Source organism: Gobius niger (genome assembly GCF_951799975.1).
Source record: "Gobius niger genome assembly, chromosome: 14".
Classification (NCBI taxonomy): Eukaryota; Metazoa; Chordata; class Actinopteri; order Gobiiformes; family Gobiidae; genus Gobius; species Gobius niger.
In genome coordinates, this window is record NC_136865.1 from 7,882,496 (window position 1) to 7,899,810 (window position 17,315).

General features: G+C 42.3%; 2 protein-coding genes across 3 annotated transcripts in view; both read right to left on the bottom strand.

The window, feature by feature from the left end:
- The window catches only part of LOC306974123 (retinoic acid receptor beta-like), a 300,752-nt gene that overhangs the window by 6,922 nt on the left and 276,515 nt on the right, over positions 1–17,315 (bottom strand). For both annotated transcript variants that reach the window (XM_079571267.1, XM_079571268.1), the window contains 2 exons: positions 16,917–17,093; positions 2,479–2,683 (listed from right to left, as the gene is read on the bottom strand). In XM_079571267.1, the coding sequence (XP_079427393.1) occupies positions 2,479–2,683; positions 16,917–17,093 (382 nt within the window). The remainder of the gene's footprint in view (positions 1–2,478; positions 2,684–16,916; positions 17,094–17,315) is intronic.
- LOC306974206 (uncharacterized protein) lies at positions 11,412–13,225 on the bottom strand. The gene is made up of 5 exons (XM_079571375.1): positions 13,104–13,225; positions 12,795–12,966; positions 12,582–12,730; positions 12,329–12,513; positions 11,412–11,448 (listed from the first exon to the last, which is right to left on the bottom strand). Exons 1-4 carry the CDS (start codon positions 13,195–13,197, stop codon positions 12,338–12,340), a joined length of 591 nt encoding a protein of 196 aa, XP_079427501.1. The 5' UTR covers positions 13,198–13,225; the 3' UTR covers positions 11,412–11,448; positions 12,329–12,337.

Here is a 17,315-nt window from a genome sequence, read left to right on the forward strand (position 1 = left end):
CAGACCTGTTGTTGACCCGCGTGAGACGGCCCGCGGAGGTGCTTTTATTCCAGAGCGGACCACAGCCACTCAATATTTAACGTAGGCATCGACCTGAGCCTGCCATGGCGAGACGGGAGAGGAGAGAGATATTCCACTTCATGTCAGGCCTTGACTGTTTAAAAAATACATGTGGTGTGGTGGAATAAATGTTAAGACACAAAATGGACTTGTTTGAGCCTTTAACCATGTTACAATGTTGTTCTCTCGTCAAAAAAAACGCACCTAGAGTAGTGTTTCAGTTCGCTCACGGAGTTTTGTGAAATCTTTTTCACTTTGGTCGTTTCTTCTTCTACTGCTGAAGCACTCCCATTTGATTTTTCTGGATTTTGTGATGTAAATGGACAGCACACGCAAACTGTCCTCCACATTTTTAAAGGGAAGGTATTATGCAAAATGGACTTTTTCAAGCTTTACATCATGTTATTATGTCATTCCCTCATTAAAAACATGCCTGAAGTGTTGCCTTGGCACATTCACGTATTTTTGAGTAATCTGTAAAAACTCTGATGGCGGCCATTTTAGGGATAGGTTTGCCTGAGTCCTCCTAGGAACGCCCCCACCTCCTGGAGACGCCTCCGAGCTTTCATCACCAGCCGAGTAACCAACCACTGCTCCTCAGCAGAACCCCCTCCCCACTGATGCCACAGACAGCGTGTGGAGGGGGCGTGTCGGAAAGGGTCAGAGGCTCTTAAAGAGACAGAGGCCTATTTCAAGACATTCACTACAGCCATTTCGAGAGAGCAATTTTAAACAAGGCAGTTATTCTAATTGACTGCATTTACAGACCAACAGAAGGTTTCGTCATCATTGTAGTGTGATATAGACTGGTGCTATGTGATTGAAAAAAGCATAATACCCCCTCTTTAAGTGTTTTCATCTCAGCGCCATTCGATGTGCTAGCAAAAGTGAAAGCTTGTATTCACAGGTTTATCTTGTGTCATTCCCAGGGCGCTCCAGGCCAATCAGAGAGCCTCTCCAGCCCAGTCGCTCACTCCTCACGGTCTTTTGCTTACATAGAGATAGTTTCCACTTGTAAAATGTTAAATATAAATGCTATAAGCTTCCATTATGCATTATCCGTCCACTTCAGGTTACAGCTAATCTTCTATGGCAGCTCCGATGGGAATAAAATGATGTAAAAAAAAAAAAAAACGTTTTGCTCAAAGAAGCTGTTTTCATCAGCAGCCTGAGCACTGCGGGCCGCCTGAAGTCCAGCCCCTCGCCATAACAATACGTCGTGTTGCTTCTACTGCTGTCAGCTCAATTGGTCTCACCTGCTCACCCTGCGTTTGGCCTAAGGGGTGGGGGCGGGTGGGGGGGGGACGCTTTCTGCTACCTACACAGTTCTTTTACAGCCTATAGGGAACTTAAGCTGTTGCCTGGGCATGTGCTAAGGCTCCCATTTAAAGGAATCATCTTAGGTTTTATTCCGGCTTTTAATCTCTTACCACCCGCCTAAACCAAATGCATTCTGTCCTCTTTTGGCTGCGTAACACCTCATTTGAAAGCTAAGACCCACAAAACTGATCTTTTTCCTCACGTTGTTGCTGTGTTGTGTCACCTTTTGTATGTTTTTTTTTTTTTTTGTCACATTTTTGTTGAGTTTTTGTTGAGTTTTTGTTGAGTTTTTGTTGAATTTTTGTCACATTTTGTCGAATTTTTGTTGAGTTTTTGTCACATTTTTGTTGAGTTTTTGTTGAATTTTTGTCACATTTTTGTTGAGTTTTTGTTGAATTTTTGTCACTTTTTGGTTGAGTTTTTTGTCACTTTTTGTTGAATTTTTGTCTCATTTTTGTTGAGTTTTTGTCACATTTTTGTTTAATTTTTGTTGAGTTTTTGTCACATTTTTGTTGAATTTTTGTTGAGTTTTTGTCACATGTTTGTTTGAATTTTTGTCACATTTTTGTTGCGTTTACATCCTCGTTTTCTTCTCATTTTTTGTGGCTATTTTTGTGCTTTTTTTCCCCAAGAAGCTTTTTGATTAGGGTAAAGCCAAACTGGAGAAAATGGGATCCGTTCAGGTGGGAGTTAAGAGGTTAATACTTTGGACTTTGCATTCGCTTTTGTTGTTCATGAGTGTGTTTTTTTTAACCATGTTGAAAATCAAGCTTCAAGGTTCACTGTGCACATTCGAAACAAGAGACTTAAGAAAACAAGAACGTTTTGTATTTCAAAAGCATGTTTGTCGAGGTGGATCAGGACTCAAAAGTGGGTCGCGGGCCTTTGCCAAACCCGACTATTGCTGATTTTTGATAGCAAGATGCAGGGTCAATGCCTAAACCGTCTGAACTCCACAAAGACGTACAGCATTTCGATATTAAATGTGCTAAAAATTACCAAACCGCTATTTATTCTCAGTCGCTTTCAGTTTGAAGACTCAGCACCTAAAGGCATCCACCCGGTCTCCCCCTCTGAATACCCCCCACCAGGCCTGACCTCCGGAGATGAGGCAGATGGCGCTGAGCAGGCCCGTCTCCGTGTCGTCCATCTCGATGGGCAGCAGCTGGTTGGCGAAGGTGAAGACCAGGTCTGTGAGCGGGCCGAAGCCTGCGTTGTGCATCTGCGTTCGGTTCAGCGTCAGCCCGTCGGAGAAGGTCATGGTGTCCTGGTCCGGGGTGTAGCGCGTGCAGATGCGCAGGATCTGGAAATCAGACGGACGCAGTCAAAACACAGTCAAAACACAGTCGCACCAATCAAACACTGACAAAGAGTCTCTCTGTCTTAAGCTTCCTCTCGCGTCTGCCCCCGTCTCGCCTGCTAAGAGCAACATCTACGTTTAAGCGACCCAAGCTATAGCCTGAGCCGTGCGCATGATGGCTCTCGGTCAAATGTTTATAGCTGCGTCTCGCTGTGAGTTTTCAACAAACTGCCCCACGTCGTGTGAATTGTGTTCTCAGACAATCCTGTTGCCTTTTTATTTCTGTCACAAAGACATTTCAGGCTCGTGCAATGACACTTGTAAACAAATTAGCACAAGAAGCCCAATTTCGTGAGTCCCACACGAGAACGAGTGCACTAATAGGGAATAGTGCACAAATTTGTATTCTGTTTTGACCATAGACTGTATATTAACGAAGATCTAGCCTAGTCTAGTGTTGAAAAAATAGAAACCAGGCGTTAAAGTTGTTTTTAAGGTGTCTAAACTCCAATGCTTTTCAATGGGTACTAGCGGCGATATGGAGGTACTACAACAATGGCGGCCCCCAGTGTCGTGGCCATAAAGCAGAGCAGCCAGCGGCCATTGGTTTTGACCCTAAACTTGGGTTGAGAAAAAGATGAAAATGAAATGATTGATACACAACTATATCCCACTGACTACAGCAGGGGTGCCTAAATTGTGGGCTGAGTTGGCACACATTGCCAGACGTGGTACTTTTTACTGCACATTGAATCATCATTGTAACCTCAATAACTAACATCTTAGTGTGAGACAGGGCTGGCATCAGGGTCTACATAAAGGTATGGTTTGTTACAGTTAAAACTCTCTTTTAGCTCATTGACTTCCAGCCATTTTCAAATCAGAGAGCTCCCCACTGCCAGAGGGTTTTCAGGATTTTGACTGTTTTTTCAAGACCCACAGAAAATGTAGGTCTAGGTCTATGTCAACACGAAACCCACCAAAAGAAAGATTAGACTCTCTTCTTTCATCTAAAAAGTTTGTTTGTACCTTTTTCCATTCTTTAGTAATCGTTTTCTGAACAAAAAGTTGAGTAATGGAAGAGCAATGCTGCCACCTTGTGACTCAATAAAATAACTAGTAGTTCTTTTATTGAGTCACTAGGTGGCAGCAGATAACTATGGGTTAGATGAAAACCAAGCATTTTTCAGAAAAATAAATATCATCATTATTTTTCGATGAAAATCTACATCGTTTGTATCTTGATTTTTCGATATTAACATCTTGAATGTTCAAATCTCGATATCGATACAATAACGATATATCTTTCAGCCCGAGCACTGACCATCGATATGTGGCGCTTACACACAGCAGGCACGGTCCGTAATGAAAGTAAGTCACCAACTGATGAAACTCATTCCTGGGTCTGCATGAACTTTCCAAACCGTACGTTCTCTTTGTCAGAGCACTGGGCTCACGCTCGCTCTTTCATTCACAGGACACATAAAGCAAAAAGCCAGGTCATGACATCCCATATTTGTGCCTGCCATATGAAAGAATGGGTCACCAGTCAAATTCCTTCTAAGTTAAATGGGTTAAAAACCGGTGGTAGTAGATGTACATTTCTGTGACACTGAAACTTCCAATCCAGACAATCAAAGCGAACATAAACCGTCCAATATAGGACGCTTTGTAGCTACTCTGAACGCTACAACCGCCAAAGGCTCACTTTACGCCATTCATGAAGACATAGCCGGCCTTCAAAGGGAAGTTTTGAATACGTGATCCAAACAATGACCCGGAGAAGCTGCCAGAGGAGCACCTTTAGCGCTGGCAGAATGCTAACGGCTAATGAATGAGGAGCGGCGGTGCAGCCTTTGAAGTGGTGCGAGCGCCGCGGCTCTGACAGTGAGTGGCAGCCTGTCTGCAACATGAAACAGAATAAAACATGGGGAGGGGGCCGCGCCGGCTGGACACCACTAAACAGACCACCCCGTACACACACACACACACACACACACACAAACACACACACGCCACTCTCTAACACAATGATGCGTACGGTAACATTCATATTCACACAACTGGCTGCTAAAGTATCGCCTCTTGTACTTGTAAACAAACGTATGTACAATTTTGCTCTCGATCACAGCTGGATTTGATTTTGCCAGAGTCACAGTAAACCGTCAAGTTGCGTGTTTTGTACTGATCAACAAAAATAACGGCCCTATTTAACAAAAAAGTTGTTGCTTTTTCTAACTAGTTTAACATTTACATGTAGTGAAGTAAAATAAATGAACCAATTAATCATTTCTAGTCCAAATTAACTAGCTATAGCGAAATATCAGTACATTTGTAGTAGTAGTAAATCGGCCATTGTTTCAAATTGCATGTGCACGATTTCTTTAGGCTAAATGGTGTAAGTACCGTACAAACTATACTGTAGAGATAAACTATTTGTATTATCGCTGTTATAGAATATGTTATAGAACATTTTTAACAGAATTGTAGCTCATATAATCAAAGACGCTTTACACTGCATCATTCATTCACTCCATACTATTGTAGCCACAGCTGCCCTGCGGTAGACTGACGGAAGCAAGGCAACCAGGGGCGAGGCAAGGCACCCCTTAAAATGATTCAAGCACCCACAAAAATTCAATCCACACTAAGATGTAGTATGTACTGCTATAATATATTTTTCTTGTCTCGCTTTCTGTAGCTGAGCTCCGCGCCCTCTCCTCACAGCGCCTCAGACTCTGCTCTATCACCTCTCCCTGGCATGGATTTTAAACTTTACTGTCTTCAACAGCACATACAGAGTAAATAATGATTGTTTGAACTTTGTAGATGCAATAAAGAGGCTCTCCACATCCCAAGCTTTCGGGCAGTTTTTAGTTTCTGACAATCCGTCTCATATAGGCCCTACACGGACTCACACAGCTGATGAGATTAACAGATATGTTTGTGCATTCACTAGCGTGTAGTGCGCCCACTCATTTGTCGCTGTATTTCAGCTCAATGACCCAATATAGAATCATCACACTGTAAAACATCAGGCTTGAAGTCCTTAAAGCAGTACTAAGTAACTCTTCCCCCTAGAGGCCATAAGCGCAACTGCAGGTGTAGTAGCAAGTTACGATTTTTTAACTTATTAATTGTCTTGGAGAGTAAATACTACGCTGACAGGAAAGGCGAAGGGAGAGAGGGTTACTGTGCATCCAATTATACAATGGAAATATTTTTTTTCACACAAACTTGGCTGTAAATACTGTTTAAAGTGACGTTAGCCCGCAGTTAACTTTGCCTGTTAGCATGTTAGCTTCTTCTTCGTGATTCCATTAGTGTGTATTGGTGGCTCCGACCCGGTGGCAGTCAAGTTGCAAACATGATTTTCTGGCCAGAGACACCAGGGGGAGATGAAAGACCCTCCAATCATCCCATAAACACTTGTATTTACCCCCAGAGGGACTACGGGGAGGATTTATTAAGGTAAACACGTTACTTAGTACTGCTTTAACTACCTTAAGTGCATATGACAGGTTTTTATGTCGTTGTTGTTGTTTTTTATTATTCCTTTTGATTTTGATCTTTTTATATTTGTATGAAAATGAATTATTTATGTTTCATTGGTGACACAATACAATTCTAAAGCTCATGATACATTGGCACAATAGGACAGCCAAATACATTCTTACAACTGTCATAATTATGCTCTTGAGAGACAATTATGCCACAACCTGATTAGCATCTGATACATTGTTTTCATAAATTATGTCTCATTTGAACATATGTATTTCAATAATTGTGTTGCAGTGTAATTAGTTCATCTAAAATACTTCAAATTACAGGGAATTACATATGTTCTAAGCACCCTTAAAGTTGGAGCCTTAAAATCGCCCCTGGAGGCAACCAGTCTGTGCCATCGGCCCCTCCGCCCACCACCAACCACTCACTCACTGCATTCATTAGGCTTCAGGTGTTTCCAAACGGTCTCCCATCCAAGCACCGACCAGGCCCTTCCCTGCTTAGCTTTCAACGTCTGACGGGATCGGGCAGAGCAAAGATGGTACAAGTCGCTACATTTTAAGAGTAATCTATATTACATTATAGTATAATAGTAGTATGGGCTTGACAGTAACGTGTAAAGTGATGTCGTCTCTCTAAACAGCCACTGCGGCGAGTTAGACTGAACAAACTTTTATTACAGTGTCCGCTCATAGATGTTCTTTACAGCGTCTCTTTATTCCACTGCACGACAAGTCCCCGGTCGCGTTGGAATATTCTCCTCTTGAGTTTCCATTGTCCTGTACCTCCTCCATTCTAAAGGATCAATGACAGCACTGCAAAGGTAATAAAGCTCTTCACTCTGCCATTTATAGGTCTTTGGCGGCTGCAGGGCCTCTTCAGCCAGTGTTTAGACTTTTCTCCATCATTGAGCATTTAGTGCGTGGTGTTTTCTTCTATTTGCACTTAGTATAACGCCGGCTCACGCTCTGATATGCATCACACGGCGCAATCCAGGAAGCTTCTCTACCAATTCCGAGCTATAACCTTCGCAAAGCTTGTCCTGTCCAGTGGTCAAACTCTCTTTCATGAAGCGATTAGCATGTCTGCACTTAGCTGACCACGTTTCCACGTTTCACTTCGCCTCACCTTTTACTTTTACAGCCGTCGGGGGAGAGTGAAACATTCCAATGCCTTCTTGTTGTTTGCCGTATAGAGCGACCATCCCGCGCTCTTAACTTTCCCTCTGTGCGCCTCGGTCTGCCGTCTAATCTAATGAGCGCCGCACAGTGGGACGGGGACAGAGGAGGATGCTCAGTCTTTTTCCGTGTTCCATCTCATTACATTACATTAGTACCTCGCCCGCTGAACAACGACAACACACAGCACCGACACACAGCGCGGGGAGGCAAGCACTGTGTCATTCTAAAATAAATAAGGCACAGGAATAACTGAATGATTAGCCCGTTGAGCACCTTTTATTTATGCTTGTGGGTCATCCTGTACATTTATGAGTGAAAGCAGGGCATATTGATTCAGAAATGGTCTGGATTTTGGAAATAGCTGGGAAAAAAATCATAGCAATTACAGGATTTTTGTGGGGCTTTAAAATAGTATGTCAATTATGATCGAAGAGGCCCTAAACTCACAGCACTTACTTTAACCTCTTAACCCCCACCTCAACCGAGCACATGTTCTCCAGTTCAGCGAAAACAGTGACAAAAATAAGGATGAAAATGCAACAAAAAGAATCAAAAGAGCAACAAAATGGGCAACAAAAAAGTAATGAAAAGGCAACAAAATGGTTAAAAAGAGCGACAAAAACACAACATAACATTCGACAAAAAAGTGATGAAAATGCAACAAAAAAGTGGCGACGGCGCTTTGAAAAATCAGTTTTGCAGGTCTTAGCTTTCAAACGAGGCATAACACTGGCCTACGGGCTGTAAGCTCCAGTCGAGAAGCTTTTAGATTTGGGTAAAACTGAACTGTGGCACGGTGGCGCAGCGGTTAGCGCTCACGCCTCACAGCAAGAAGGTCCCGGGTTCGATTCCCATCTGGACGGGGCCTTTCTGTGTGAAGTTTGCATGTTCTCCCCGTGTCTGCCTAGGTTTCCTCCGGGTACTCCGGTTTCCCCTACCACTAAAAATATGTACAATAGATTCCCCTGTGGGGCCAGGACTCCCCTGAAAAAGAGATTATTAATCTCAGTGGGACTATCCTGGTTAAATAAAGGTCAATAAATAAATAACTGGGCTAAATGTGCTCAGTTAAGGCGGGGGTTAAGAGGTTGAGCCTTAAAATATAATAGGATATTATATCTGAAGCCTAAAGGTAAGTGCTGTAAGTCATGTGTCTTTTATCTATTGCATGGACATATTCATTTTTTACACTCAACAGTTTTAACTATTGTCGAACCTTTGTCAGAGATACAACATAAAAGCAGACACAATATTAATGCATCGGTCTTATATAGCGCTTTTTCCAGATGCTCAAAGTCGCTTTACAATTTCATGCATTATTTATTCCCACCGTACTCGGTGTTGGTAAGCTGCCAATCTACGCCCTCAGCCCCTACGACTTCCACCGACCACTCACTCACACACTGCATTCCCTCAGGCTTCCAGGAACCAAGCCGGCTCTGCTCTGCTTAGCGTCCGAGATCTGACAGGATGGACGGTGTGCCACAACCATAGTGAACAATGACATGAACTCAAGGAGACAGACCTCTAGGTTCAAGCTGGGATACGACATCGCTGAAACCTTAAAAGCAGAAAGCACCAAACTCTCTTCCCGTCTTTTCCCACTTCATCTCACACTTTACGTAGCCTAAAACTTCATTAAACTTCATTAGGACGATATTAGAAGGTTTCCAACTTTTTATGACGTGAAGTGCGTGGGGTAAACACACTTCTCCGCCTGATGACTAATGTACAAAAAGTAGGCCACTGTACTTTTTGGGAAGCGGAAGGATTACGTATGATCCCCAAAGCGGAGAATTTAGCCTAACAGAAAGAAAAAGTGGTAAATTAATGGTGTCAGTGCCGCGGATAAGGAGGAGATTACGACTCAATAATTTACTGTATCCTAAAATTCGGCTTAAAGGGTATCTAACCCCCCCTTCCAGAGGCTCAGTCTGAGAGTGTCAGATTTGAAAATCTCAACAGAAAAGGGGCGTTGCCTGGAGGACTAAGGGGCACGCGGGAGGGGTGAGGGGTGGGAGGGGTTTCGGGGTCTGATTGTCAGGCCTGAGTCATTTGACTAATGATGCACTCGCAACGCTCCTCGTAAACAAAGTTCGAGCACAGCGAGCTAACTTATTTAGCAACATGGTGAGACAGCTCTACAGCTCTCTTTACACAGGACAGGCATCGTGGCAGACAGTGGCCTTGTACCCGAGACTGCTCTGAGGCGCGGGGTTATTTTATTAGTGATTCCGCTGTCATTTACAAAGCTAACGGCTTAGCATTGAGCTAGATCGATGTTAGCATCGCAGCTAAGGGACCAAACGTAACTGTCCTGGCTGCTTTCAGAATCTACCGATCTATTTTAGATGTAGACTTTTCACTGTGGTCTGCATAAGCATTGCAGATGTATCTCAGTGTCGCAAGCAGAGAATGTGTGAGGTATAGAGACTTGATTATATGTATTACAAAGCTTTTTTTTATTTCTCTCACAGCAAAGTGCACAAAACATGTCACATAAAAAAAAAAATATTGTGCAAGAACACTGTCCTAGAAATAGTTTTCGGTTGGTCATTGAAGATAAAGCAGATAAATCATCCATGTTTATCTAAAGGCTTAACTAAGGGTCTGTAACATTAGGCTCTTGGGTCCACAAAGTCATTTCTATTACTACATTTAGTGAATTACAGGTTTAACCAATGTAACACACGCACTGAACTACCACTAAAAGATGAGTAAAGGCTATAATAAAGTCTTTACATGTATGCTTATTTAGTTGAAATAGTGAAAATGATAGATCTTATTTTTTTGGTAAGTTTTCTTACTTAATTTTGTACTTCCTGGCTTTTACAACATTGCAATTACCCAATGCAATTTTTCTTTTGTTAATCTTACTACGACAATATCAATCAATCAATAATGACAGTTTATATTTCATTTGAGGATCAAGCTGCATGTGGTACTCTATTCACTTAGTCTACCTAGATGTGTGCAATAAACAAATTGAACAAATACAATTTAAATTAATACTTGCCATACAAGATCGAACTTGACTGTTTAATACTTAATTTATAGAATCAGAACTAGAACACACTGAACTGAATTTTTAAATGTGGCTCGATCATCCATCAAACTTTAATACGCCTTTTAGATTGATATCATTACAGTTTTGAGGGGAAAAGGCATTAAAAACATAGCAGTAAAGCTGAATTCTTGCATCCACAGTTGAGCTACAGGATGGCTTAAATTAACCAAGTAGCAGTAGCTCATGTACAGTATGCTGCATGCATGCAGGTCTTCTCAATGCACGGGAGACAAAGTTGACTTCTTATGGCTATACAGTTGTTGGGTTGCAGGTTAGTGTTCTAAAGGCCTATAATGTTATATAGAGGTACAATTATTTCATTTTTGAGGAAATGTTTGGTCTTGTATAAGAAAGATAATGGACCCAGTGACTGAAATTAGTGATCATTTTTGTAATTCATACATTTATTTTTTTGGCTGCAACTTGTGAAAGTGTAATGCAGTTAATATGAAAAACTGGCTCCTGCCTCCCCACTGGGGAGTGTGACATCACATTTTAGAACCTGCAACCCAGCAATACCAACTAAAATAATTACACATGCACCATTAAGTTTTCAGCTTCTAGAGACAAAGTGGTGCTGGTTCTACCTCACCAAACCATCCTGTGAAATATCTGACAGAAACAGCTAAAGGCTTCATTTTGTTCTTGGATTGCTGATCAGTGTCTACAATTAAATCTTGCATGGAACATTGATTTCATCTACTATGTTGTCCAGTGGCATGTCAGCTTATAGAATTCTTCATATTGCAATGTTTACTCCCATCGTTCTATATGTGGTTGGCGACTGTCCTTGTCCAATGTGCCTCCATTTCCAGAAACATTCTTTCTTTGCCCGATAGAGAGGTCGTCTGAAAATGTGAATTGAAATGTTATAAAAAAATTAAAAAAACACACAAAGACATGAATTACTTTAAAAGGGAAGTCTGTCATCAATATACTCATCAAATGCATCACCGTGTGATCCGATACATACAGTGGACATGAAGAATGGTTTGCATGCATTTTCTCCACCTCTTTCTCCACCTCTGACACTGCATGGACAAGAAAAGTCTGTTACAACTCAGCATACATTTTTGCGTGCAAGATGTGTTAGCATCATTATAATTTACATTTAAAATATAGTCCTCAATAAGGCACAAAACTGTTTTCAATGAGAAGAAATATAAACCACTTGGGGAAATAGTAATATAAACAAAATGATAGGTGTCAACAAATGCATTTATTGGTCAACACTAAAAACGATTCTCCCACTTACTGGTGTAAAATACAATACTCCTATGCTACATTTGTTAGAATTTTAATGCGAGTTGAGCAATATTGTGATGTGCTCACCTACAGGTACTTATGACAGTTCAAATGAGTGGCCAGTCCTGTCTTGCACACACCTCAAGCTGGAAAATCCAGAAAACCACTCATACACGGGCTTTTTTCATCCACTGGACTTTGGTTCATGGTTAGCCACTGCTCTCAGGCAACACAGTCTGCATTCTGAAAAGATTTTGTTCCATACTGCCAGGCCAGTCTGAAAATATAATAATGCATATTCCACAGTCAATCCATAATCATCTGAGAATTCTAATGATAACTGGTGCATTATTTCCCTGTAATCGCACAGTTTGTCTGAAAATCATCTTCTATATCACTCTACTGCAGCAATTTCCACAGTAATGATTAAAAATTAAGCTACTATTGTTGTGGAAGTCGCTTTAGATAAATCATCTGAAAAAACTGACTCTGCGTTGTGCATTAAACCTGTGTAATACACAGCTTCTTGTTGTTTAATCCTTACTTATTCTACATTTGCTAAACTAGCACTATAGTCTAGCATTATAAACTAGCTATGTAATCTACGTATTATATTTGCCACACAAAATAATCAAGCCAAAACTTAACATGCTCACCTTATGTCCTCTTGAAAAATCTGGACCTGTGCCTGCTCACAGCCTCCTGCTTGTCTGGCCTCTCATACTGGGCACAGAGTGGTTCAGGCACAGGTACTTTGTCTGTGTGCTCCTGGTATGGGAGAGGATCCTCAACCACACTTTCAAACAGCAGGGCCATTAGTTGGTCAATGTAGACTGTAAACAAAGCACAAAACATTTGTCTTTGTAAAAGCATTGGTTGTGTTGTTTTTAATGTGACATACCTGAGGTAGCTCTGGTCTTCAAGGCTCGCACGGTGTAGTCGCCACGTTTGTACTTTGGGTACACTATCGCATACCGCAGTACACCTTCAAGTGTTGTAGCATGTGACCTTGTAGCATTTTCATTGTAGTGCAGGGCAGCAATTTGCAACCTACAACATTTTTAGGTACAGATTCACACAACATTTTTTTTTTTTAAATGTATGTATGTATTACCTTGCTAACATTCCTCTGAAGGAGAAGCCTGCACTTTTGGGGGAGAACCTAATTATCAGGCTGTGGAAGGCCTCAAGGGTTGACGTGTGGTACACCGGGCTGATTTTCTCCACATCCTTCACAAAGCGTGGAGCCAACACAATGTCACTGAGCCTCTCACATGCTGCTGTGCCTACAGAGTAAATTACCATGACATAATTGTAAAGCAATTTTTGTTTCGAATGACAATGCCAACCTTACATTTTTGAAATGTACATAAAATACAATGAGTAAAGGGCCAGTATTACTGATAACAAATGCAAAACTTACTTGGTTTGAGCCACACTCTTGACCCTTCCCCAACCAGAGGCCCGTGTAGGCACCGAGGGAACAGGGCATTGTCGTGCGTGTGCACATTCTGCATGTGGTTGGCCACAGACGTCCACTTAGCGACAGCCTCTTGTCCCGAGGTGGAAGTCGAAGCTGCCCAATAGAGGTGATTTACCACGCTTTTTCTCCACTGGCCAGCGTCCTGGGTGCTCTTTCTCTTTGCGAGCTCATCAATTTTTTTCCCAATTCCTAGAGTTAAAATACATATTTACTAAATGCAGAATAACCATAATATTACACAGCATTCCCCAAATGCATACCCTTTCCCATGTGCCATGGGTCAAAGTAGTGCCTGATTTCCTTCTTTTCCTCCCTTAAAAACTTTTGCACGCCGGTGTGTCGGTCCGTCACAATGGCCTCCACATTGACACCCCTCTCTTCCAGCATAGTCAGACTCCGCACAAAGCCCTCCTTCTCCATGCGCACGCTGTTTCCAACCTCATTGCTCTAATAAGACAAAAAATAAATTAGGTGCTGAAATGCACAGAGTGATCCCAAATTACATATTGAAACATTCCTTGAATTCCATTACCTGGACTAGCTGGATGTCAATGACTTTGTTATTACTGAGATTCATCATCGTGTAACTGCCATATTTGGCCGAATGTCCTACACGAATGCAAGTTGTACGTTAGCTGACTTTTACTTCTGATAAATGTTAATGAAATGTATTTACCAGGTGAATCTGCCCGCATGTCCCCACCCAGTGACACAGAGCCGCTTTCAAGAGCCTCCCTGATGAGGTCCTCCTGCTCCAGCTTCCACTGCCAGTTGACCGTAGGGATGAGGAGCTTTGCCTGATGCCTGTAGAAGCACTGCTCTGACAGTCCCTGAATATTGAAGGCCCTCAAGAACTATAAAAGGAAAAAATAGGTTATCAACTGATAATAGATGGAAACAAAATCCAAACAAAATAATTTGTGCTGTACCTTTGAAATCTGGCTAAATGATGAGCCGGTGAACAGCACAGCAGCACAGAGCTGTAGGTTTCCAGCTGGGACGTTGTTCACCATGGGCTGACTGGACCACTGATTGGAGAACTCACAGCGAGGACACTGTTGAGTGACCCGAAGCAGTGTGCCGATTGTGATGGTGTCCACAGCACAGCGACCAGTGCAGACAGGACAGCGCCTGAACAGCTCCAGCAGTTGGTCCTCATGAACAATATATTTTTTGTCCTTGTGTGGAGGGACTTCAGTGGGAATGCTATATAAAATAAAGGATATTTCATCCCTCAAAAAACCAGTATAACCTGTATATATTTTTTTCTATTAAAAAGCTAGATTTCCTTTGTACCTTGAACAGTTCACAGTGCTGGCACTGTCATCGATGTGGAAGCTGGGGTCAGACGCTGACACCTCACACCTTCTCCTTTTTAAAGGTGTAGAGGCTGCTCTGGGACTGTCAGGAAGAGGGATTTCCATCAGGTCCTCAGTACCACAACCGACGCTTGTGTAAGCGGTCCGGGCTTGAGTAGCTGTACAAAACACAAACAAAATAAACAAACATGTTAAAAATGGCCGTAATTATCATTTACACAAAACAGAGTGTTTTTAGAAATAAAATGACTGTATAAACAATAAAAAGAGATATCACCTTTGCTTCGCCTGCTCGGCTTCACATTGGCCTGGACACTTGCATGCCTTACAATGACTGGATCAGTCTGGCAGCCAAATTCTCTGGTCACTGGCTGAAAACGTAAAAATACATATTATTTTTAAAATGTACACTACAGAAGAAGGGTAATGTGTTACATTTCCTTAGTGCATTTAATTGTTGTCTAATGCAGATTAGTGAACGTAAGCCAACATATGGATCCCAGCACCTGAGCACCCAATAACCATACGGTCCACCTGGAGCGGTCAGCCCTCTCGCCCCTCACTGACCACGATCACATATCACACGAGCGCGCGCGGAGCCACGGGCACCTGCCCGGTCAGTTTAGCCACACATTAAATGATAGCTATCCGTTAGCTTTATAGGTTAGCTTGTAGATGCACTCACGTTTTGCGCGGCTGTTGTCAAATATGAAAGCTACTGTCATCGCGAAAATGTAGACTAGTTTGGTGCTCAGTCTCAAGCACAATTACGCGCGGTCTCAGCGTAACTTTATTGTGCAGACTGATGCATTAGCCACTCCCGCTAGCTACAAAAGGCTATAAAAGTTCACATGTCATAATATACAGCGGTGTAACTGTCAGCTCACCGTCTCATGCGGTTCATAGCTCTCTGTTTGAGCGGGGTTAGAGAGTTGCCAGGCAGCTGATGGATGCAGACTGCTGTTCCTCTGCCCAAGTCAAGTGAACGAGTGCGGGGCGCACCGCTTGGAGCACACGCAGACACAAGCCTCACCCAGTGCATAGTTTATTTACACGCCAGATCCCGCATTGTTTGAGACACTACTACAATCTATTTCAACGTGCACTATCGAAATTCTACTTACATGACATTAGTAGCAGTTTTAGGTTGTTGTTATTCTCACTCACCTCAGATTGGCGCCTGAAATCGTCCTGCTGGCGGGGCAGCAGTGTCGGTGGGCTCAGTCGTGGAAGAGCAAGGGTGGGGACTGCCTCATTCTTCAAACGAAGAACCTTACTGTAGCCCAGCTCAAACTCCAAGGAGTTGGCGAAGGAATCGCAAGTAAAATGTTGGTTGCAAACTCCAGCACGAGGCGGGAGTTCGCAGTTTTCCCCCAGGCCAATTGCGCGCAGCCACTGGCGCCTAATTTCTAAGTCCTGAGGAAAGTAATGTAAACCTACAGAACTATGACAACCTACAACACTACACTTTCTCCCCATCCTAACAAACAAGACTACAACACTACACCTAATATTACACAATACAGAACACTAAATACAGCTAACCCAGCTAATTCTTATGCTAAATGCTACTAATCTCTCACTAAGACTAAACTACAACTAAATCTAATAACTATCTAAACTACGACAAGCTAATAAATCTAACTAAAAGCTATGCTAATAAATCTAACTAAAAGCTATGTAATAAATCTAACTAAAAGCTATGTAATAAATCTAACTAAAAGCTACGCTAATAAATCGCAAACCTGAAAATCGATATAAAGACACTCGCTATTCCAAACTCCAACTCGCTACGGGGGCGTGTGCGGAGTGGGCTGCTTTTATACTCCACAGAAGAGAGGCCGCTGACGTCGGCGCCCTCCTGCTGACGTAAGCGCCCCGCTCAGAGCTAATCACGAAGGAAACCAACAGTAAAGCATGTAATGCACTCGATAAGGTGCAGATGGCGCCACACAGACGGTTTTGGACACAAAGACAGGATTTCAACAAATATGCACTAAATTGTTAAAATAGTGACAAATACGTGTAGACAACACTATAAGATACCCATTTATACAACTTAGCTAGACAAAAAAGTTGATTTTGGGGTTAGTTGTTCTTTAATAACAAGGGCATGTGGGGGTGTTCATTTGCGAAGCGTACAAATCTACTTTTAGATTTCATAATAAGCAGTTCCCACAAGAAAACACAAAGTTTGGGGGAATCTGAATAATTAATATGAGAGAAATGTTCCAACTTTAAGGCATGGAAGTTGTCTACTTTAAAAAAAAAAAAAAGATTGTAAGTATCACTTCCAAACATTATACAGGAGAATTCTTAGTCAGATCCACGAAGCATTTAGAGGAAGTCAAATGAGGCCTGTGTTTTACTTGTTCTCCCCCCAAAATGTCAAATCTCCATGGAAACACTGCTCAGGATGCCATGATGTACCTACCAGGATGTCGAGGCAGGCCGCTTTCAGCAGCGTGATCTGGTCGGCGATGGTCAGTCCGGTGAACCCAGGCACTCTTTTGGCGAACTCCACAATCTTTATAATGCACTTAGTGGCCAACTCACTGAACTTGTCCCAAAGGCCCAGGTCCAGCCTCACGCGGTGGTCTGCACTGGAGTTCTGCGGGGGGAGGACCGGCACAAGGAACGAGTTAGAGAAATGAGGATTAGAGAATGGAACTGAAATACTGTTTATGATAACGGTCACAGTTAGACAATTCAAATTCAGGTTATCAGGTTAATGACTTCTGTCCACAGTTACGGTCATTTTTAATGCTTATGCTCACGTATTGTTTGTGAACAAAATAAATAATGGCTATTACATTTTAAAAGACATCAAATA